At 42.4% G+C, this 24,327-nt stretch overlaps 1 protein-coding gene across 1 annotated transcript in view; it reads right to left on the minus strand.

Annotated features, from left to right (window-relative positions):
- Positions 1 to 24,327, minus strand: part of ARID2 (AT-rich interaction domain 2) — a 167,990-nt gene that overhangs the window by 28,414 nt on the left and 115,249 nt on the right. The window contains exon 16 of the mRNA XM_074942169.1: positions 13,174 to 13,322. Within this exon, the coding sequence (XP_074798270.1) occupies positions 13,174 to 13,322 (149 nt within the window). The remainder of the gene's footprint in view (positions 1 to 13,173; positions 13,323 to 24,327) is intronic.

Consider the following 24,327-nt stretch of genomic DNA (forward strand, 5'->3'; position numbering starts at 1 on the left):
GTGAGAAGAGTGGCAGGAAACCACGTCCTTTTGCTCACTTTCTGACCCTGACGATGGAAAGGGAAGTCATTGGCAAGTCAAGGGCTCTGGATAAACCCAGTGCCAGGGGCGTCAGACACCAAAAGATCCGTTGCACACTGTAAATCTGGTGGTGCAGAAGGCATCAGTACTGGTGGTGGTTGTCAGTACTGAGATGCCTGGATGCCTGTACCAGTGGTGTTGGAGATGTGGACCTGACAGCAAGGCCTGCTGGTGCCCGGCGTACCGCAGGCAGTACTGATGTCGATGTCTGTACCAACAGAGCCTTTCCCGGGGTGGATCTTATGTTTTTTGCACCTCAACAGTACCAGTACTTCCTTGTCTGTGCCCACTGGGTCCACAGGCAACCCGACTTGCTCAGTCAGTCCGGTACAGTGCGTGCCCTGGGTACCAGATGTAGATGGCTTCAGTGCCACTGGTACCGATGATACTGAACAAGTCGGAGATCATTTTCAGCTCAATCGGGGCTCGCTATGGGGACTCACAGACCTTTTCTTAGAGGCCTTATGTGAGTAGCTCATGGGCATCTCTCTGGGCTCTCCTCCTTTGAAGTAGAGGGCTGCGGTGAGGGCTCCCACTGAGACGTAGGAAGTTGAAGGGCTTACTCCATGTTTTGGAGTTTGAGCCTCAGTTCTCTGTGTTTCCTGGATCTGGGTTTCAGTTGCTGACACAAGCTATACTTCCGTGGAACGTGTTTCTCTCCCAAGGCGTGAATGCACTGCAAGTGTCCACCAGTCACTGGGATAGATTCCTTTTAACTGAGGAACTTTTTGAAGCTGGGAAGTGGACCATCTTCTGTCCAGGGGGGTCTCCCTTCTCAGGAGGTTGTCAAAAGACAAAGTCATTTACTTTTTCTTTTTTAGGGGGCAATGGCCAAAATCAAATGTTTACAAAGTAAAGAAAGAAAAGAGGCTACAAGGAAGACTAAAAATTAGCAATTCTAAAAGAGTTAATGATCCAAGAATGGACAGCTGTAATTCTATCTCTAGCTAAGGGCGGTTGAGAAGGAACCAAGGAGGGTCTGCCCACGCACAGTGGCTAGCATCATGGCACGCGAGGAGCAGCACGTGCACGGGTTGAATGGACACTGCTACCAAAGTTCTCTGCTCAGCAACACAGGGATGTAGACACACCTACAGTGGAGCACCCATAGGGACACTACTTGAAGAAGAATATCACCCTATAAAAAGATTAAAATTCCATATAAATTCCCTCACCCTATAAAAAGCTTAAAATTCCATATAAATTCCCTAATGTAGTTCTTAGTTCTCTTCACCTATCTCCAAAAATATATAGTGGAAACAGAGTGGTGAAAATGATTAAAGGCATGGAAAGACTTCTGTATGAAGAGAGCTGAAAAAGATGGGAACTCTTTAGTTTAGGAAGAAAATTAATAAGAAGGAATATAATAAAGGTACATAAAATGATGGTGCAGAGAAGGTAGATCATGTGCTCTCATTTAACCTCTATTGTAAAACAAGAACAAGGGAACACAAACTGAAAGGCAACAACTTTAAAACTGAAAAAGGAAATAATTTTCACTGTGCAAATCTGACCTGTGGAACTCACTGCCACAAGATATCATCGAGGCCAAAAACCTGGAATAGTCACTAAGGTGTCAATCTTGCATACACCCATGAACATGCTTAACTTTATGCATGTGACTGGTCCTATTCATAGTAATGAGACTGCTCATGTGTTTAAAGATGAGCATGTATGTATTTGCAGGATTGGGATAAAGATAATGAGTATAGCCACAGTCTGATTAGACAGGATAAAAAAAATTAGAAGAGCTATAAATCCTCATGCTTCAGTGCATAAGAAAACTGCTAACCACTATTGGCAGGTTATGACATAATTGTCCCCTAGAGTTTCTTGCCCCTTTCTTTGAAGAATTTGGTACTGGCCACTGCCAGAAACAAGATACTGGACTGGATGGAACACCAGTCTAGTTTGTATAAAGATTCTTATGATTCTTTGTAAAACTGTGTTCAAGGCTGAGACAGCACGAATCTGTAAGAAACAAAATTTCTCTCAAAGTTATTTTAAATATTTCAAAGTTATATCAGCATTTAATGGTTTGAAATGTCCCTTTTACCCCAAATATATTAGGTTTAAAAGAAATAAAAGTTGGCAAGATAATAACATTTTCCATGGTTTTTTAAAAAAGAATTAAAATGCTGACTTAACTCAGTAAAGTGGCTACCAAAGACAAAGTAATATTTCATAATGATTTAACAACATATTTTAAAATAGATTATAACTGCTGCTATATAGTGTATTTGATACATGCACCTTTAAACTACCATCTAAATGCTTATTTACAAAATAGGTCATTGTGGATACATCAGGTAAAGAACAGTCACCTTCCAAAGAATTCTCAAACTTAGTATAATTTACAAATACACGTACTGGAGTTATGGTTTTTGTTGCATGGGAACGAAGAGTAGATCCACTGCTTAATTAACAAAGACTTGTCTCAAGATGCTGGTTAAGCTTTTGTGCATAACATTTGCTCATGTGAATGTAGGTTCTTTTTCAACCTAATCCTTAACCTAAGTAGAAGGATGAATCAACTTCCAAAAAGGCAGAAAGGAAGGGTCCTTGTGTAACTATAGATACAGCTATAAAAGGCTAGAAAAGGCAACTATATTCATAGGGAAGTAATTTTCCTTTCCATAAAGATATTCTCCAAGAATCTAAACTCAAGAGATAAAAATGCTAGTGGACTCTACTGGTCTGATTGAAAAAGGCAAATGCAATCCTAGGATGCATTAGGTGAGGTATAAGATAGGGACGTATTAAAGCTGTTGTACAAGGCACTGCTAAGATCTCATTTGGAATACCATGTATAATTCAGGTCACCCATGGTCAAGAAAGATTAATTTAAATTGGAACTGGTCCAGAGAAGAGCTACTAGAATGATCAGGGAAGAGTAGGTTATCTTATAAGAGGAGACTGCAAGGGCTTGACTTGTTTAGTCAAAAAAAAAAAAAAGGCTGAGAGGGGATATGATTGCTCTCTATAAACACATTACGGGAGGGTAAAGAGCTGTTTATGCTCAAGGACAATGTTGGCACAAGAACAGGTAATATAACCTGGCCATGAACAAATTCAGGTAGGAAATTAGGAGGTTTCTAATCATCAGAGGGGTGAGATTCTGGAACAGCCTCCCAATAGGAGTTGTGGTAGCAACTATTTAATTAGTTATAAGAGAGCTAGACAAATTTATGAGTACAATTGTAGGAGGGGGTTGCTCGTGATAATAGAGGGCAAGGTTCAGCAGCAATGGGGCCCAATTCTAGTTTATATCTTATCTTCCTAAAGCTCATGCTTCAGCTGGCCACCAAGAGGGGTAAGGAAGGGATCCCTCCACCCCCCACTAGTGTATTCTGGAAGGTTTTTTTTTTAAAAAAATCTCCTTCCACTGAAGCATCAGGGACGGCCACAACTAGAGATGGGACACAGGTGGGGTGGACCAGAGCACTAAGGTGGCACAGAAAATTCTCTCTCTCAGATTCTTGGCTGGTTGGATCTTGCTCACGTGCTCAGGGTCTAACTGATCACCACATGCGGGATCAGGAAGGAATTTTACCCCAGGTGAGAGTGGCAGTGACCTTGGTTTTTTCTTTTGCCTTCCTATGCAGCACATCGGTGAAGGTCACCTGCCAGGATTATGGTATATTTCATTTAATCATTTCCTTGCCATTGCAGGGGCCCCAAGCACTGGTGGTCTATTCTATTCTCTGCCTGTGGCACATAATAGTCTAATCTCCTGCGGGATGTAATACTTTGATTTCATTTTGACTGTTGAGTTTAGTGTGCAGGTGCTAGTGTCCTGGGATATGCAGGAGGTCAGACTAGATGATCTACTGTTCCCTTCTATCCTTAAACTCTATGACTCTGATTCTCTTCACTGCATTACACATGCTGCTTGTTTTCCAGAAATCATTTAACTTCAGTGTGTGGAGGGGGGCACAGAGAATGTGGCTGTGCCTTCACTGCTAAAAGAGGTGTTTTTTTACAATAAGACAGCTAACTCAAGATAGCTAATGATGCAAAATTCTAGTGCAGGGCTGGCCAAACTGCGGCTCATGAGCCATAAGCGACTCTTTTACAGTTAAAGTGAGGCTTGCAGAGTCCTCCATGTCCCCTCATTCTCCACCTACCAGACTGAGGCAGGGTGGGGAGGTGGGGCTAGAGGCGGCTCAGTACCCAGAAGTGTGACTATGCAGAGCCATCTCAAAGAACTCCAATTAAAGTAAGTAACTGGAGTTCTTTGAGACGGCTCTGCATAGTCACACTTCTGGGTACTGTGCCGCCTTGCGGTGCCTTACAGTAGAACCTACTCCTAGCAGTTTCCATTAGAGCACTCTCAAGCCCTCAGCCCCTCCCCATAGCATCTCAAGATGTCCCAGGAGCGAGGCTATATAAGGAGCAGAACATCCTCTATCACTTCAGTTAGTCCCATTGCAATGCCAGAGAACAGTAAACAATTAGCACTCTGACAAAAGAGGGGAAGGTAGGTAGGAAGGTGTGACTATGCAGAGCCATCTCAAAGAACTTGGTTACAAGTAAGGGCTTGGCTACACTTACATTTTAAAGCGTTCTAACTTGCTGGCTCAGGGGTGTGAAAAATCACCCCCCTGAGCGCAGCAAGTCAGAGCGCTTTAAAGCGCTAGTGTAAACAGGCTCCGAGCACTGGAAGCTGCGCTCCCAGCGCTCGGGGCTAATCCCCTCGTGGAGATGGATTACCAGGAGCGCTAGGAGAACTCTCTCCCAGCGCTCACGCTCGACCACACTCACACTTCAAAGCGGCTGCCGCGGGAGCGCTTTGAAGTTTCCAGTATAGCCATGCCCTAAGTAACCTTTGTTTCTTCTTCAAGTGGCTCTGCATATTCCCACTTATGGACTAAACTGATAAGCAGTGCTGAAAATAACCTGGAGGCAGGGACAGAGTCCTAACTGAATAAAGGCTAAAACTCTTCTCTACCAAATCCAGCATCTCTCCTAGAGGTCAAGTCTAAAGCATAATGCTTATGAACAGAACTCCAGATAGCCGCTCAGCTAATCTCCACAGAAGGGACTTGTTTAAGAAAAGCAAAAGAAGTTGCCATGGCTCTAATGATATGTGACCATATTGTCCCACATATTAGAATCTCTGCCAAGGAATAACATTCAACAATACATTGCTTAAGCCATCTAGAAATGGTCTGAAAAGAAAAGCCATATCCCATGTGATTTTCAGCACAAGAAACAAAACAAAAACAATCAGAATGATTTATGAAAACTTTTAGTTATGTCTAACTAATAAGCCAGGGCCCTCTTTGCACCTAAAGTAGGCAAAGCCAATTCACCCTTATTAAAATGTGGTCAGGGGAGGGGCAGCAAATTGATGGACATGAAAATCAGAAACCATCTTTGGCAAAAAGCTGGGATCAAGCCAACAAACAACCTTATCTTTACAAAATAGTAAATGGAGAATCAGCCATAAGACCATTTTGTTCACTCATCTTTCTGGCAGATGTTATAGCAACAATTAAAGACATTTTAATAGATAAAATAATGTGAAGAACACTCAGTAAAAGGTTCAAAGGGTGGTTTCATCAGCATGTCTAGAACCAAACTGAAATGTCAAGAAGGGACAGGCTCTCTCAAAGGAGGATACATATTAGATAAGCCCTTCATAAACATCTTAATAATATTATGTACAAACAGTGATCTACCATCAAGTATGAAAGGCAGAAATGGCTGCCAAATGAATCCTTAATGATGAATTACATAACCCTTCAGACTTTAAAAACATCAAAAATTACAGAACACGAAGTATGGATATTGAAGCAGGAGAGCTTCCCTTGCCAGTCATTCAAGTCACAAATCTGGGCCACTTTGACTTGTAACATTGTCTGGTTCACTGCTTCCTAGTATTAATCAGCATATTGCGAACAGCCAAGAAACAAGACTACTGAAGATCAGATAGAGTCAAAGTCCAATCACCCATAGAATCATAGAATCATAGAATATCAGGGTTGGAAGGGACCTCAGGAGGTCATCTAGTCCAACCCCCTGCTCAAAGCAGGACCAATCCCCAATCAAATCATCCCAGCCAAAGCTTTGTCAAGCCTGACCTTAAAAACTTCCCAGGAAGGAGATTCTACCACCTCCCTAGGTAACGCATTCCAGTGTTTCACCACCCTCCTAGTGAAAAAGTTTTTCCTAATATCCAACCTAAACCTCCCCCCACTGCAACTTGAGACCATTACTCCTTGTCCTGTCCTCTTCTACCACTGAGAATAGTCTAGAACCATCCTCTCTGGAACCACCTCTCAGGTAGTTGAAAGCAGCTATCAAATCCCCCCTCATTCTTCTCTTCTGCAGACTAAACAATCCCAGTTCCCTCAGCCTCTCCTCATAAGTCATGTGTTCCAGACCCCTAATCATTTTTGTTGCCCTTCGCTAGACTCTCTCCAATTTATCCACATCCTTCTTGTAGTGTGGGGCCCAAAACTGGACACAGTACTCCAGATGAGGCCTCACCAATGTCGAATAGAGGGGAACGATCACGTCCCTCGATCTGCTCGCTATGCCCCTACTTATACATCCCAAAATGCCATTGGCCTTCTTGGCAACAAGGGCACACTGCTGACTCATATCCAGCTTCTCGTCCACTGTAACCCCTACGTCCTTTTCCGCAGAACTGCTGCCTAGCCATTCGGTCCCTAGTCTGTAGCGGTGCATTGGGTTCTTCCGTCCTAAGTGCAGGACCCTGCACTTATCCTTATTGAACCTCATCAGGTTTCTTTTGGCCCAATCCTCCAATTTGTCTAGGTCCCTCTGTATCCTATCTCTGCCCTCCAGCGTATCTACCACTCCTCCCAGTTTAGTATCATCCGCAAATTTGCTGAGAGTGCAATCCACACCATCCTCCAGATCATTTATGAAGATATTGAACAAAACCGGCCCCAGGACCGACCCCGGGGCACTCCACTTGACACCGGCTGCCAACTAGACATGGAGCCATTGATCACTACCCGTTGAGCCCGACAATCTAGCCAACTTTCTACCCACCTTATAGTACATTCATCCAGCCCATACTTCTTTAACTTGCTGACAAGAATACTGTGGGAGACCATGTCAAAAGCTTTGCTAAAGTCAAGAAACAATACATCCACTGCTTTCCCTTCATCCACAGAATCAGTAATCTCATCATAGAAGGCGATTAGATTAGTCAGGCATGACCTTCCCTTGGTGAATCCATGCTGACTGTTCCTGATCACTTTCCTCTCGTCTAAGTGCTTCAGGATTGATTCCTTGAGGACCTGCTCCATGATTTTTCCGGGGACTGAGGTGAGGCTGACTGGCCTGTAGTTCCCAGGATCCTCCTCCTTCCCTTTTTTAAAGATTGGCACTACATTAGCCTTTTTCCAGTCATCCGGGACTTCCCCCGTTCGCCACGAGTTTTCAAAGACAATGGCCAATGGCTCTGCAATCACATCCGCCAATTCCTTTAGCACTCTTGGATGCAACTCGTCCGGCCCCATGGACTTGTGCATGTCCAGCTTTTCTAAATAGTCCCTAACCACCTCTTTCTCCACAGAGGGCTGGCCATCTACTCCCCATGTTGCGATGCCCAGCGCAGCAGTCTGGGAGCTGTCCTTGTTAGTGAAGACAGAGGCAAAAAAAGCATTGAGCACATTAGCTTTTTCCACATCCTCTGTCACTAGGTTGCCTCCCTCATTCAGTAAGGGGCCCACACTTTCCTTGGCTTTCTTCTTGTTGCCAACATACCTGAAGAAACCCTTCTTGTTACTCTTGACATCTCTTGCTAGCTGCAGCTCCAGGTGCGATTTGGCCCTCCTGATTTCATTCCTACATGCCCGAGCAATATTTTTATACTCTTCCCTGGTCATATGTCCAACCTTCCACTTCTTGTAAGCTTCTTTTTTATGTTTAAGATCCGGTAGGATTTCACCATTAAGCCAAGCTGGTCGCCTGCCATATTTACTATTCTTTCGACTCATAGGGATGGTTTGTCCCTGTAACCTCAACAGGGATTCCTTGAAATACAGCCAGCTCTCCTGGACTCCTTTCCCCTTCATGTTAGTCCCCCAGGGGATCCTACCCATCCGCTCCCTGAGGGAGTCGAAGTCTGCTTTCCTGAAGTCCAGGCTCCGTATCCTGCTGCTTACCTTTCTTCCCTGTGTCAGGATCCTGAACTCGACCATCTCATGGTCACTGCCTCCCAGATTCCCATCCACTTTTGCTTTCCCCACTAATTCTTCCCTGTTTGTGAGCAGCAGGTCAAGAAAAGCTCCCCCCCAGTTGGCTCGTCTAGCACTTGCACCAGGAAATTGTCCCCTACGCTTTCCAAAAACTTCCTGGATTGTCTATGCACCGCTGTATTGCTGTCCCAGCAAATATCAGGAAAATTAAAGTCACCCATGAGAACCAGGGCGTGTGATCTAGTAGCTTCTGCGAGTTGCCGGAAGAAAGCCTCATCCACCTCATCCCCCTGGTCCGGTGGTCTATAGCAGACTCCCACCACTACATCACTCTTGTTACTCACACTTCTAAACTTAATCCAGAGACACTCAAGTTTTTCTGCAGTTTCGTACCATGTCGTCAGATGGAGGGACTGTAGGTCCAGATGAAGAATCCTCCCTTCCTACTGAGACACAGATCTGGCGACAGAGGAAGATGCATGAAGACTCCACCGAACAGTTGGAGGAGACTGATATACTATTGCTGGAACAGCAAAGCTGAGACGACGAGAATCATCCTTTTCCTATCCTGATGTATTTTCCTTACCACATGCTGGATCAATGGAACCGGGAAAAAGCAAAACATCTGACAGAGATTGGCTATCCCCGCCAACTCTGGAGCAGAAGAGGTGACACTTCTTGTTGAACCTTGTTGCAAACAGGTCCACATCTGTTTTACCCCATCTAGCAAATATGTCACGAACCAACTGCTTCTTCAGAGGCCACCCATACATCTGAGGCAGTGTCTGCCGAGATGGTCTGCAGTCACACTGCTCTCTCTTGCCAGATGCAGGGCCAATGGAAACACACTGTGGAGGATGCAACAATCCTATAACCTTATTGCTTCTGCACAAAAAGGAGAAGAGTGAGCACTCCTCTGCTTGTTGACATAACACATTGCAGAAGTACTGCCCATTACTAATTGCACCACTGTTCCCTGCACACAAAAAAGGAATGATCTGAGAGCTAAACGAATGGCTCTCAACTCCAACACATTGATTTGCAGAATCTTCTCCTGATGAGACAATGTCCTCGAACAGCCAGATGATTCAGATATCAGAATGTCTCTGAAGACATTCATATTAATTAATCACCACTCCAAGGAAAGTAAGATGTTTGGAGGTATAATGACCTACAAGTGAAAACTTTTCTGACTTGAAAATAAACGTGAGACATCCAGTGCTGTAGAGGCCTCATTCTCAGATGGGCAAAAGGAGTCACATATGTAGTTGTCACCATGAGACCCAGAAAAAAAGATTATTTTTCTAGATGGATACTCCTGAGCATCGCAAATACACTACCTCAACCTCAGAAACCAGTCCTCTGGTCCAAAGGCCCTCCCTTGCACGAGTATAGAACCTATTAGCAGAATTTTCTGAGTCTGGCATAGATTTGATTTTGAGGTATTGATGAGAAGACCCAGGTCCAACAATAGATTGGTTGTAACAGCAATATTGCTTAACGGGTCCTTGTATGCAGTGGCCTTCTATAGGTAATCATTCAAATAAACATAAGCAAAACTATCTTGCCTTCTCAGATGAGCAGCTACCAGAGAGAGGCATTTTGTAAATACTCAGGGTGCTGCTGAGTGGGCAAATGGCAACACTTTGTATTGGAAATGACATCTTGTCACCACACATTCAAGGTTTTTGCTATGAATGAGACTTGCTGAAATGTGAAAATATGCATACTTTAAATCGAGAGTTGTGAACAAATCTAAAAGGAAAGAGAAGGGATTATGGAGGCAGAGGTTAACAGATGGAACCAAATTTCCAAATGTACTTGGTTCCTTAAATTCAAGACTACACGAACCCCTCCAACCATCTTTCTTCTGTACCAGAAAATACTGTGAATAAACCCCCTAACCTCTGAGATGTTCTGGCACCTTTTTGACTTCCTGTCAGAAGCAATTATTTATTTCCAAAAGAAGAATATCCTTGTGATAATGGTCCCTGGAAAGGGAGAGGTGGGTGTAATTGTTAGGGGGAGTTTCTCAAATTGTATGTCAGAGCCCTTTTCTATCATTTCTATAACCCACTGGTCCAATGTAATTCATCTCCAAGTGCCGATAAAAATGAGCTAGCCTGTCTCCAAACAAAACGGTAGAAAGGTCCTGACTGAATGGTTCTTGACTCTTGAACGTACCATCAAATCTGCAGTCTGGTGTTTTGTGAGACGGATAACACAGAGATGGCGTTTGGATTTAGACTACAACTTAAAATGCCTTCTCTTATGAGGACTGATATGAAGGGGGCTGTGGTAACTTTGGTGACATTGAATGGCCCCAAAATAAGAGGACTGGGGCCCTTATGTAATGAAAGGAAGGAATTGGAGGTCTCTTGGACCCTGGATCCCAAGACCATCCTGATCCTGAGAGTCTGGCCTCAATGGCCTCCTTAAGTGGCAGGACCTGTAGAGAAGTCTGCCTATCCTTGCAGGCCCTGGGTATAAAGGTCCAACAGATGGAACATGCAGAAGGAGAGTTGCCTTCTCCCAGGCACCTGACGCACATGGTCATTTGACGCCGGGAAGACATCTGGGTATGATGCACATCATTTAAAACCTGGCTTCTTCTTCAGTTCCGCTATAACCCTGACTTACAAAAAAACAAACAAACTAACTACACTAAGCTAACTAACTAACCCCAACAAACAAACAAACAAACATCAAGGAGAAAAGACTCTGGATCCGAAGATACCGAAGTGGTTCACTTCTGTCCGTGCAAGTGGTTGGAAGGAACTGGGGTGGTAAAGGGTGCTCAGTCCCTTATATATCTTTGTCTCAGGACTTTGGGAGATGCCAAGAGGAGGGGTTAGGGGTATGAGAATGCTCTAACAGACACTGCTGGGAGCAAGGTTCTACCATAAGGCACCACAAGATGACACAGTACCCATAAGTGTAAAGATGCAGAGCCTCTCAAAGTAGTAGTATCGGTTACATCCTCCAAATGTACTTCAGAGGACCTTTTGAAACTGCAGGACCACACCCGAAAACTCATACTAAAAACCAAAGACACCGAGAAAGATCTATGCAATAAAATAAATAAATCACAGATAACTTAACACTAAATATATAGACAGACCATTTTTCAGAAAATGTAGCAAAACATATATTTAAACAAAGTAGACACTAAAGGTCAATTTTAACAGTGAAAAGCTACCAGAATGAAGAAGATATTTGAGAAACAAATTCGTAGATGTATGGCTCCTGCAAACTCCATTGTAAAAAAAGGAACAAAGGATTACTCATCAACGCATACTGTACTCATAGTATATGCAACCCAGGCTGAATAGCAGAGCTTTTTTAAAAAATAAAGTCTTTGGTAATCAAGTAATTAATAAGGATCCTGGATGCCATTCAAGATCATATCAGCAGAGGAGCATGGCTCCATAGATACATTCATTGTTAGAAAAAAAAAGAGAAGACATTTCTAAGATAGCCTGAATTCATCTTTATATAATGGTCCATAATATTATCTTACATTTATATAGTACCTGTCATTCTAAAGGATCTCAAAGGCCTTCACAAGCTTTTTAAGTACAAGAATTATATCACCTACCAATGAAACACAGTCACCTCTGAGGTGGAAACATGGCAGTTATTTAACTGCACATAAGAACAAAGTACTATTCAGAGGACGGATCCAAAACCCATTTGATGTCTTTCCATTCATTTCAATGGATTTTTATGACATCTTAGAGAAGAAAATTAAGAATACCACATCAAAGAAGAGCTCTGTGTAAGTTCAAAAGCTTGTCTCTTCCGCCAACAGAAGTTGATCCAATAAAAGATATTATCTCACCCACCTTGTCTTGCTAATATCAAACTGAAGTCACCACAGAAATTTTTGGTAGATAGACAGTAACTAGCTTTCAATATTCCTCCATATCAAATTCATATGCCTCATCTTCACCTTCAGAGTCATCCCAATTCCACATGCTAATGTCTCACCCCTAGTTGCACACTACTGCCCTGAGCGTACCCTACATTCTGATAAATCAGTTCAGCTCCCTTCGTCTCCTCCTAAGAGTGCTCTCACATCTTCGCTCATGACACTGCCAGTTCCTTCAAACCCGTGTTACGCAACCTCTCTTCTTTCCTTCCAAATCACCATTACATTTTGCTATTATCTTTCAATCATCAGCCTTCACCCCATATTTACTCCAGACATTGACCCTAAATCTGATATATTATTTTAAAAAGAACTGTCAAGAAGCATGTGTAGCAATTTGCTTATGCTCTTACACTTCTGTAATGCTCATCCAAGCATGCCCTTCTTCCTCACTCTTGTTTTATTTTTTTAAAAACAATTCCTGGCTGTGTTGTCTATTTTAGAGTGTAAGCAACTTGAGTCAGAGATTTGTCTCATTTAATTGCTTCCGAATCCCCAAAGCACTCAATTAAAACAGGAGTTTGGCTAGGACATAAAAGGTGCACACCCCTTGCAAAACTGGAAATATGAGAAAGGAACACATTTAAATGTTTCAAAGCTGGCTGAATAAAAAGAAAAGAGTAACTGTTCCTATATTTGTAATGCAGAACTTCAAAATTAGGGAATATAGTTATTGTGACTTACATAACTACATACAAATATTCTAGTCTTCACTGAAGTAACTTTAGATAAAAAGCAATTCACAATGTATACATTAGCTTGCTTTGAAAAATGGTATTGAGAAGTTGCAAATCTGCACTCCCTCCACCTCAACTCCAACTTCTTTTGAAATTTTAATATTTTTTTGTCTCATCAGATGACTGATACAGTGTAGACACACTTCAGGAAAGAGAACAGATGATAATTTCAGGGATCACATTCCAAATAAGAGCTTCTGCAATATGTTAGAATAAATTGTTGTTAAATAAAAGAGCTATTTACTTTTTACAAGATTGCCACAGACACATGAAGTTCTGTCCAGGTTTTTTCACTTGCTCGCCATGTTGACTTGGTGTTGGATATGAAGAAGGCTGCAAATTGATCTGCTGGCCCTGTACTTGCACTGTTGGTACTGGTGTCACAGGTGTGCTCTGTAGAAAAGTTTCAAACACAAAGGGTTAAAACAACATACTAGAAGATAAAAACACACACTTTCCAGTTTATTCTATTGCTTTTTATACTACACTGTATTAACAATGAAGTTTTAGATTTTAACCCAATGAACTTTGAGTAAGTGGTAACATATGTAAAGTGAAACTAGAGGAAAATATTATTTGATAACCCTTGAATTATGTTTTGTATAGATTCTTCTGATATCTTAAATTGCTGTAATTTATGCACAAATTCAAATACTGAATTATGAATCAGAAGAACACAATATTTGGTTACTTCTGCAGCATCTACATAGGCAGCTTTTTAAAAAGTAAATTTTTTTACCTTTAGAAATAAACAAAACATGCACATTAACAATAGCTATACAGGAGAGGTAACTTTATAGTGAAGAGTCATATTATTAATTATTCGAGAGTGTAGTTTAAAGTATGAGTTACACAATATTTGGAGACCTGTACATACTTTAGACAAGGGGTAGGTAACCTACGGCACGGGTGCCGAAGGCGGCACACAAGCTGATTTTCAGTGGCACTCACACTGCCTGGGTCCTGGCCACCGGTCCGGGGGGCTCTGCATTTTAATTTAATTTTAAATGAAGTTTCTTAAACATTTTAAAAACCTTATTTACTTTACATACAACAATAGTTTAGTTATATATTATAGATTTATAAAAAGAGACCTTCTAAAAACGTTAAAATGTATTACTGGCATGCGAAACCTTAAATTAGAGTGAATAAATGAAGACTTGGCACACCACTTCTGAAAGGTTGCCGACCCCTGCTTTAGACCTTTTCTGTTCTGCTTACAAGGAATATTGTTCACTAATCCAATATACCTAGAACACCTAAACTGAACCCTTTCATAGAAGATTCAATGCACTATCTTTACAAGTCAGTAAGTAGATAGGTAAAAATGAGGTATCAAAAGTTACTACCACTTTTGAAAAATATCACCCCCTGACTCTCTCTCTCAAATGTAAAATTCACCCAGTGTGATTTTGTTAGTGCATGGAGGACTAAAGGACTTTCTCATGGACTCCACACAAGCAAAGATTCTTTGAGTTCCTGTAAAAAAGTTAGCTTACGTACCGTTATAGAGAATACTAGAAGCCTAGCATTCCCGACCAACCATATAACATAACAATGTGCTTTATGAGAAAGTAAAACCATTTCAGTACGGAAACCCACCCTCCACCCCCCAGTGTTTCAAGGGACTGTTTTTAAAAATGAGTAAAATGATCTTTTTTCCCTTTACAGGTCATTTTTAAAACTCGGTATGTGCCTTTTTTGTTCTTTATGATATATAAAGAAAGGCTGAATTGTGGATTCCCCTACCCTCAAAAAGGAGTATGTTTTCTGAACAACAGAAATTCAACAATTTATTTGTTTAATTTAATGCTAAAAGAGCTCATGATGACCTTCAGTGAGAACTCCTCAAAAAATAAAAGCTTGACATTCCTAATTTTCCTAAGGTTAAAAACCAAAAACAGCAGTGTGTGTAAAAGAACCAAATAAACCCACCTTTCAGACTTCCCTTTATACACAGAATCACAGAAACAGAGGTCCCTTCCAGTCCTAAAGAAGTCATCAATTCCAGCCTCCTGTGCTGTGGCAGGCCCACCTAAACTACACCATCCCTGACAGGTGTTTGCTCAACCTGTTTTTAAAACCCTTCAATAATGGGATTCCACAACCTCCCTTGGAAACCTATTTCCAGAGCTTAACTACCTGTACACTTAGAAAGTTTTCCCCACTATCAACCTAAATCTTCTGTGGGGCATATTAAGCCTATTACTTATTGTCAAACCTTCAATGGACCTGGAGAACAACTGATCACATCCTCTTTGTAACAGCCCTTAACATATTTGAAAACTGTTACTCCTCTCAGTCTTCCTTTCTCAAGACTAAACACGCTCAGTTTTTTTAACGTTTCGCCAAAGGTCAGATTTTCTACACCATTCATCATTTTTGTTGCTTTCCTCTGGACTGTCTCCAATTTGTCCACATCTTTCCTAAAGTGTGATGCCCAAAATTGGACACAGTACTCCAGGTGAGGCCTGTTAAATTCTGAGCAGAGCAGGACATTTACCACATACAACACTCTTGTTTATACACTCCATAATGATATTAGCCTTTTTTGCAGCTGCATCACATTGCTGAGTCATATCCATAACCCCCAGATCCTTTTCAGCAATACCACCACCGAGCCAGTTATTCCCAATTTTGTAGTTGTGCATTAGATTTTTCACAAGTGAAGTATTCTGCATTGTATTTATTAATTTCATCTTGTTGATTTCAGACCAATTCTCCAATTTGTCAAAGTCATTTTGAATTCTAATCCTGTCCTCCAAAGTGCTTGCAACCCCTCCCAACTTAGTGTCATCTACAACATTTACAAACACACTCTCCACTCCATTAGCCAAGTCATTAATGCAAATATTGAACAATACCAGACTCAGGACTGATCTCTGTGGGATCCCACTTTTGACAGCGAACTACTGATAACTACTCCAGGTAGCCTTTCAACCACTTGCGCGCTCACCTTATAGTCATTTCATTTAAACCACATTTGCTTAGTTTGCTTATGAGAATGTCATGTGGGACTGTGTCAAAAGCCTTACTAAAATCAAGATATATCACATCTTCTGTTTCCCCACATCCACTAGGCCAGTAATCCAGTCAAAGAAGGAAATTAGGTTGGTTTGGCATGATCTGTCCTTGCAAAATCCATGCTGGCTACTCTTTATAACCCTATTATCCTTCGGGTGCTTACAAACTGATTGTTTAATAATTTGTTCCAGTATTTTTCTAGGTATCAGTGTTAGGCTGGCTGGTCTATAATACTCCAGATCCCGTGTGTTCCCCCTTTATAAAGATAGGTACTATGTTTTTCTTCTCTAGTCTTTTGGGATCTCACCTGTCCTCCAGGAGTTCTCAAAGATAATTGCTAATGGTTCAAGATTGCTTCTCCTAATTCCTTAAATACTCAAGGATGAATTTCACCAAGCCCTGACAATCTGAATAAATCTAACTTATCTAAATATTCTTTAGCTTGTTCTTTTCCTATTTTGGCTTGCATTCCTTCTGCTTTGTTGTTAATATTACTCGTGTTGAGTATCTGGACACCATTAACCTTTCAGAGAATACTGAAGCAAAATAGGCTTAAATACATCAGCTTTCTTGATTCCATCTGCTCTCCTACCCCACTCAGAGAGCATACACTTTCCTTCATCTTTCTCTTACTCCTAATGTATTTAAAGAACCTCTTCTGATTGCCTTTTATGTCCCTTACTAGATCTAACTCATTTTGTGCTTTAGACTTTCTGATTTTGTTAGTACATGCCTGCACTATTCTTTTGTACTCCTCTTTAGCAATGTGTACATCATGAGGGAGAAAAAGGGCAAGGCTCAATTTTTTCTTTTCATTTTCAAGTCACCTTCAAAAATTATGTACAATACTTTGCTTAAGTCTTTTCAACATCATTCCTCAGTATTTCTAGATTAGTGTCATGGGAACTGAAATCAACACACTATTTAACATGTTTCATTTGTAAACTATACTTATATGGTTTTCTCTGCTGTTGCTTGCTGGTACCATATAGAGTACTCATCAGTTAGTTACTCAGGAAATACCAATTCTGGCAAACCACAGGTAAGCACTATTGGAATTGCCAAAACAATAAAACAAAAATAAATTTACAAACCATGAAAGACAGGAAGGGGACAGACTACAAAAACATTATGAAATGTATGTAGCGCCTATGGTCCATGAGTTAAAAAAATATGTCTGCTGCTGACTGAAGACGAGGCATTGATGTCCAACTATTCATAAATAAGAATAACTTTGATATTATATAACAATTTTCATCTTAGAATCACAAAGCTATTTTACAAGTACTAAACAATGAATCCTCACAAAACACCTTATGTTGTAGGCAAATTCAAGTGGACACTATATGAATGACATTAAACAACATTAAAAGAAAATTAAGATTGCAAAATCAAACACTCAAAAGTTAGATTGCCCGTGCAACCTTAATTTGCCCCCCTTGTGCATATGGATTACGATACAGTCTTTAATTACACAATTACATTTTTCCACAGGACCCCTGCTTCATTCAATATACAGGACAGGCTGTGCTTCCAGAATAAGTCAGGGTTCTGTAATGAAGGACACTTGTCTGTAAACCCCCACCTTGTTTGTTGCTAGACTTCGTACCCTTAATATTCTTTTAACATCTTTTTAACTGTAATTTCCTAAATTTAAAAAAACTGAAAAACGGAAATTTAATCCTGCGGAACCATACTGAATCCCCAAATAGGTCACAAGTAGGGTTGGGATCTTTAGAGACGCAATACATATCTCTACCACTTGAATTCATGGAGTATCTGGTAGCAGTAGAAGGCTATCTTCTATGTGGACCTAACACTAGATGGAGATAAACCAGAGGTGGGCAAACTACGTCCCGCAGGCCTCATCCGGCCTGCGTGACTGCCCTGCCCGGGCCCTAAGCTCCTGGCTCAGGAGGCTAGCCCCCGGCCCCTCCCTTGCTGTTCCCTCCTCCCCCGCAGCCATGCCGCCGCACGGCGCAATGCTCTGGGCGGCGGGGCTTCAGAGCCCGGCCTGACCCATGCTCTATGTTGCGCGGCATGGCTGCCTGTCCTGGTGCAGCTGCGCCCCCAGCCACCGGTGCTCCAGGCAGCGCGGTAAGGGGGCAGGGAGCAGGGGCGGAGTTGGATAGAGGGCAGGGGACTTCAAAGAGTGGTCAGGGGCGTGGATGGGGGCAGGGTGGTCAGAGGGCAGGGAACGGGGGTTGAATGGGGGTGGGGTCCCGGGGAGACAGTCAGGAAGGAGGGGGGGTTGAATGGGGTGGTGGGGGCAGTTAGGGGCAGGGGCAGTTAGGGGCAAGGTGTCTGGGGGCGGTCAGGGAGAAGAGGTGGTTGGATGGGGCAGGGGTCCCGGGGGGACAGTCAGGAAGGGGGGGAGGTTGGATAGGGCAGTGGGGGGCAGTCAGGGGCGGGGGGGTCTAGGGGCGGTCAGGGGACTGAGAGCGCGGGGAGTGGGGGTGGATGGGGCAGGAGTCCCGGGGGGGTTGTCAGGGGGTGAGAAGCGGGAGGGTCGGATGGGGGTGGGGGCCAGCCATGCTTGGCTGCTTGGGGAGGCACAGCCTCCCCTAACTGACCCTCCATACAATTTCAGAAACCTGATGAGGCCCTCAGGCCAAAAAGTTTGTCTGCCCCTGAGATAGACACACACACTTTGGCAGTGGGTTTCACAGCTATTTGCTAGATCATCAGGAATGTAGAAACTCCAGAATTCTGGGTTCAATTCCAGGTTGTATAGAGGAGTGTTCTCTAATGGTTACAGACCCTTCTGCTCCTAGCACCCTTTCCCCCACCAACAGCTGCTAACCCACTGGCTCCTGACCATCTTCCCTCCCCTCCCCCATCCCTGCCTGGCTCCTGACTCCATTCCTATCCTCCCCACTCTGTGGCTCGTGCCCTCCCACACTCTTCTCCTATCCTCGCTCCTTCCCTTCTTCCCACCCACTCTGTTTCTGCTCTGTGGTCTGCCCCCATCTTCTCCCTCCTGTTTTTAACACACACCCCCCACCGGTTCCTATCCTCCCTCTGAATTCCTGTTGCTGTCCCCCTGCCCTCCATTTCTTCCCCTTTCCCCCACACTGCTCCTCATGCCTCTGCATTTCTTTAGGCAACTTCCTCCTTCTCCTCCATGCTGCCTGGCTACCACCAGGGGAGCACTAAGAGCACTGGAAAGAGTCTCCCCGCTCTCAGTTCCTATGCCTGGTGACACAGCAGCTCCTACAGCCCAGGGACGGATCACGCTCAGTTCCTCTGTAGAGATAGCATATATGAGAGTCTGGTCAGCACAAAGGAGCAGCGAAGAGATGGAGCATGGTCAGTGCAGATGGAATCATTGGAAAATGTAGCTGTCAAATTCTAACAGAAAATCTACTGAGCATGTGGGAACCGAGATTTTTCAGCAAACTATAATTTGGCCAAATGTTGGCAGTTTCATGGGGACGACAAAAGGCACATCCCTGACGCCAGAATAATCAATCTCTCCTGCAAAATTTCATAGAGTCATAGAACCATAGAATATCAGGGTTGGAAGGGACCTCAGGAGGTCATCTAGTCCAACCCCCTGCTCAAAGCAGGACCAATCCCCAATTTTTGCCCCAGATCCCTAAATGGCCCCCTCAAGGATTGAACTCATAACCCTGGGTTTAGCAGGCCAATGCTCAAACCACTGAGCTATTCCTCCCCCCCGCTCAAGTCCCTGCTCCAAAGCATGAAAGCATTAGAGCTCTCAACAAACAGGTTTAACAATTTTTAAACATAACTATATTCCCCCCTTCATTTCATTATAAGAAATGGCTGAAGTGATCTACCAGAAATTTTTTAAAAATCTGTCTGAAACAAATACCTCACATGGAAAATTTCAGCCCAAACTTCTGAAGTTTGGCAAAGTTATAAGCAAATGAAAACATCATCCTATAATGGAAAAGTGTTGGGTAACTGTAGACTTCACTACCTATTCAGTCTGTAATAAAGAACACAACAGTGGCATGCCCAAATTCTCGAGATCATTTCTTGTAGGGGGCATTACTTCCAAAATGCCAGCAGAAGCAGTACGTCTACACTGCAAAGTAAAGGTGTGATTGTAGCATGGGTAGGCATATCCATGTTAGTTTTAATCTAGTGGGGTGCAGGCTCCGGGAGGCAGTTTGGGTGTGGGAGGGGACTCTGGGCAGGCGTTGGGGTGTGGGAGGGGGGTGAGGGCTCCAGCTCGGGGTATGGGCTTTGGGGTGGGGCCAGGGATGAGGAGTTTGGGGTGCAGGAGGGGCTCAGGACTGGGGTAGGGGATTGGCATAAGGGCGGGGTGCAGGCTCCAGGAGGGAGTTTGGGTGCGGGAGGGGGCTCAGGGCTGGGGCAGGGGGTTGGGATGGGCAGGAGGGAGTTCGGGGTCCTGGCTCCCAGGAAGCAGCCACCAGGTCCCTGCAGCCCCATGGTGCATAGGCAGCCAGGGAGGCTCCGTGCGCTGCCTTTGCACCCACAGACATCATCCCTGCAGCTCCCATTGGTCACGGTTCCCGACCAATGGGAGCTGCGGAGCTGGCACTCGGGCAGGGACAGTGCACGGAGCTTTCCTGGCCGCCCATGCGCCTGGGAGCCGCAGGGACCTGGCAGCTGCTTCCGGGAGCTGCATGGAGCCAGGGCAGGTAGGGAGTCTGCCTTCATCCCGGGCTTCCTCTGAGCTGCCAACCAGACTTTTAATGACCCAGTCGGCAGTGCCAACCAGAGCCACCAGGGTCCCTTTTCAACCAGGAGTCTGGTTGAAAACTGGATGCCTGGCAACCCTAACTGAAACACAGATCAAGATGTGCCCTTGAAAATAAATTAACTTCCACCCAAGCTAAACTATAACAACTGCCCTGACTTGGGTCCCTATTCTGCATGCATTTAAGCAGGTGCTTAAATGAGTAGTTCCACTGAAGTCAGTGGTATTACTCACATGCTTAATGCCTAGTCTACACACAAAAGTTGTACTGCTTTATGTATACAGGTATCAAGATGCTTATATGGGAAGGGGAATAAGATATATCAATATACCAAGGCACCTTTATACATGTATAACTGAATCAACATTATGGGTTGTACCAGTATAACTACAACAGTTTACAAAAAAAAAAAATCACACTTCTAACTAAACCTAGTCATATTGCTACAAAACTGTGTGTAGACCAGGCTTAAGTATTTATAGGATCGGGGCTTGAGAATGGATCATCCTTTGATGTGTCTTCTGGGATTTAACAATTGAACTACTTATTTTTACATTTAGATTACGCTATTTGGGGAGCACATACAGTATTGTGTTCGCAGTAAAACTATCTTCCATTTATTTAGTGCCTCCCATCCAAAAAAGGTCTGAAGTGCCTTACAAACTTATTGTGAATGGGAATTTGTTCCACACAGGAAAGCCCCTGGAACCACACACAGACCTACTGACTCCCTGGGGGTTAGTCCAATAGTATGGAACAAGTTGTGGGATTGGGGCTTAAAACTAATAAATGACATACTGGGATCACTTCAGCACTGAAATATAGCCACTTTTAGGGTGATATATAGCAACGGAAACATTTTAATAAGGCTTTTTTTACTCCCCTGTTGATAATTACAATGGTCTTTTCAGCATTGCCAAGACCTGTTATCTACTTGGGATTTAGTCATTGGTGGCCTGCAGAAGGTGTAGGTGCACTGATGCAAATCCTCAGGTTTAGACAAGTAAAGCCAAGATTTGACTAGCTTAATTTACCCCTCCTCAAACAAGCTGAGCTACATGGGTTGCTGACCACCAATGGCTGAATCAGTGCTGATCCCACATAGAGACAAGGCCTAATTGAAGGACTGTTTTAATTAGCTCCTTTTACACAGCACTGTGGCACAGCAGACTCTGCTAGTTTGCCTTTCAGGAGGTCAGACTAGATAATCCAATGGTCTCTTCTAGCCTTGGAATCTATGACTGTATTCAGGGGGAACACTGAAAGTGACTGTATAGAAAGCATTCTCAAATACACAAAGTGAAACTGAGAAAAACTGTTTTGCTAAATTCTTACAGTTACAATAATCTTAGATGTTACTTTTAACTATAGCAGTTACAAAATGTTCATTGTTAAACAAGTTGATTGTTTCAGAGAGCAAGTGAAGATACCATAACAGGAATCAACATGTGCTATAGATTATGAGCAGGATTTAAATAACAGAGTTATGAATCTTTCTCCCTGTGCCAAAGATTCAAATATGTAGTGATGGAAACAGATATGATTGGCGTCCTGGGATAACAACGCCAGCTGCACTATTCTCAAAGCACACACCTTGAGCTAAACCATCGATGCTGCCTTTGAAAGCAGCTGTTTGTTCACTCAGCCACCCAGCTGGAGGTAAGACCCTATGACGGCACCCTCCTGAGGATTATAAATTAAAGCATACAAAGAAGGGAAAATATGTAGTATGGCATATTCCATGCTTTAAAACAAACAAACATTCATATGGGCCCCGATCCAGGAAAGCACTTAAGCACATGTGCAACTTTAAGCATGTGTTTAAACCCTATTGACTTTGATGGAGTATTCAAATGCTCAAAGTGCTTAAGTACTTTGCTGGATCAGGGCCTTACTGTACAGTTCATGCCACACAAAGATTTCCAGGATTAATATAAAGTAGGGCCATCAGGTGATTAAAAAAATTAATCGTGATAATCGTGCGATTAAAAAATTAATTGGGATTAATTACGCTGTTATCCAGAAACATTTAAAATAAATGGTATTCTATTGTTTAACAGTGCAATTAATCGTTAAACAATAGAATACCATTTATTTTAAATATTTTTGGATGTTTACTATATTTTCAAATATATTAATTTCAATTACAACACAGAATACAAAGTGTACAGTGCTCACTTTATATTTATTTTTGATTACAAATATTTGCACTGTAAAAAAAAATTGTATTTTTCAATTCACCTCATACAAGTACTGTGGTCCAATCTCTTTATCATGAAAGTTGAACTTACAAATGTAGAATTATGAAAAAAAAAACTGCATTCAAAAATAAAACAATGTAAAACTTTAGAGCCTAGAAGTCCACTCAGTCCTACTTCTTAGTCAGCCAATCACTTAGACAAACAAGGTTGGTTACTATTGGCAGGAGATAATGCTGCCTGCTTCTTGTTTACAATGTCACCTGAAAGTGAGAACAGGTGTTCACATAGCACTGTTGTGGCCAGCATTGCAAGACATTTACATGCCAGATAAGCTAAAGATTTGTATGTCCGTTCATGCTTCAACCTCCATTCCAGAGGACATGCTTCCATGCTGATGATGGGTTCTGCTTGATAACGATCCAAAGCAGTGCACAGAACCGACACATGTTCATTTTCATTAACTGAGTCAGATGCCACCACCAAAAGGTTGATTTTCTTTTTTGGTGGTTTGGGTTCTGTAGTTTCCGCATCAGAGAGCTGCTCTTTTAAGACTTCTGAAAGCGTGCTTCACACCTCGTGCCTCTCAGATTTTGGATGGCACTTCAGATTCTTAAACCTTGGGTCGAGTGCTGTAGCTATTTTTAGAAATCTCACATCGGTACCTTCTTTGCATTTGTCAAATCTGCTGTGAAAGTGTTCTTAAAATGAACACATGCTGGGTCATAATCCGAGACTGCTATAACATGAAATATATGCAAAATGTGGGTAAAACAGAGTGGGTAAAATACAATTCTCCCCCTAAGGAGTACAGTCACAAATTTAATTGACGAATTGTTTTTTTAACGAGCATCATCAGCATGTCCTCTGGAATGGTGGCTGAAGCATGAAGAGGCATACGAATATTTAGCATATGTTGCACGTAAATACCTTGCAACGCCGGCTACAAAAGTGCCATGCGAATGATGCCTGTTCTTACTTTTAGGTGACGTTGTAAATAAGAAGTAGGCAGCAGTATCTCCCGTCAATGTAAACAAACTTGTTTGTCTTAGCGATTGGCAGAATAAGATGTAGGACTGAGTGGACTTGTAGGCTCTAAAGGTTTACACAGTTTTGTTTTTGAGGGCAGTTTTGTAACCAAAAAAAAATCTGTATTTATAAGTTACACTTTCACGATTAAGAGATTGCACTTCAGTACTTGTATGAGGTGAACTGAAAAATACTATTTCTTTTATCATTTTTACAATATATATATTTGTAATAAAAATACTAATATAAAGTGAGCACTGTGCACTTTATATTCTGTTGTAATTGAAATCAATATTGAAAATGTTGAAAAACACCCAAAAATATTTAATAAATTTTAATTGGTATTCTATTGTTATAAGTGCGATTAATTATTTTAATTGTGATTAATTTTTGAGTTAATCGCGTGACTTAACTGTGATTAATTGACAGCCCTAATATAAAGCATAGGAGAGA

Source organism: Natator depressus, chromosome 1 (genome assembly GCF_965152275.1).
Source record: "Natator depressus isolate rNatDep1 chromosome 1, rNatDep2.hap1, whole genome shotgun sequence".
Taxonomy (NCBI): domain Eukaryota; kingdom Metazoa; phylum Chordata; order Testudines; family Cheloniidae; genus Natator; species Natator depressus.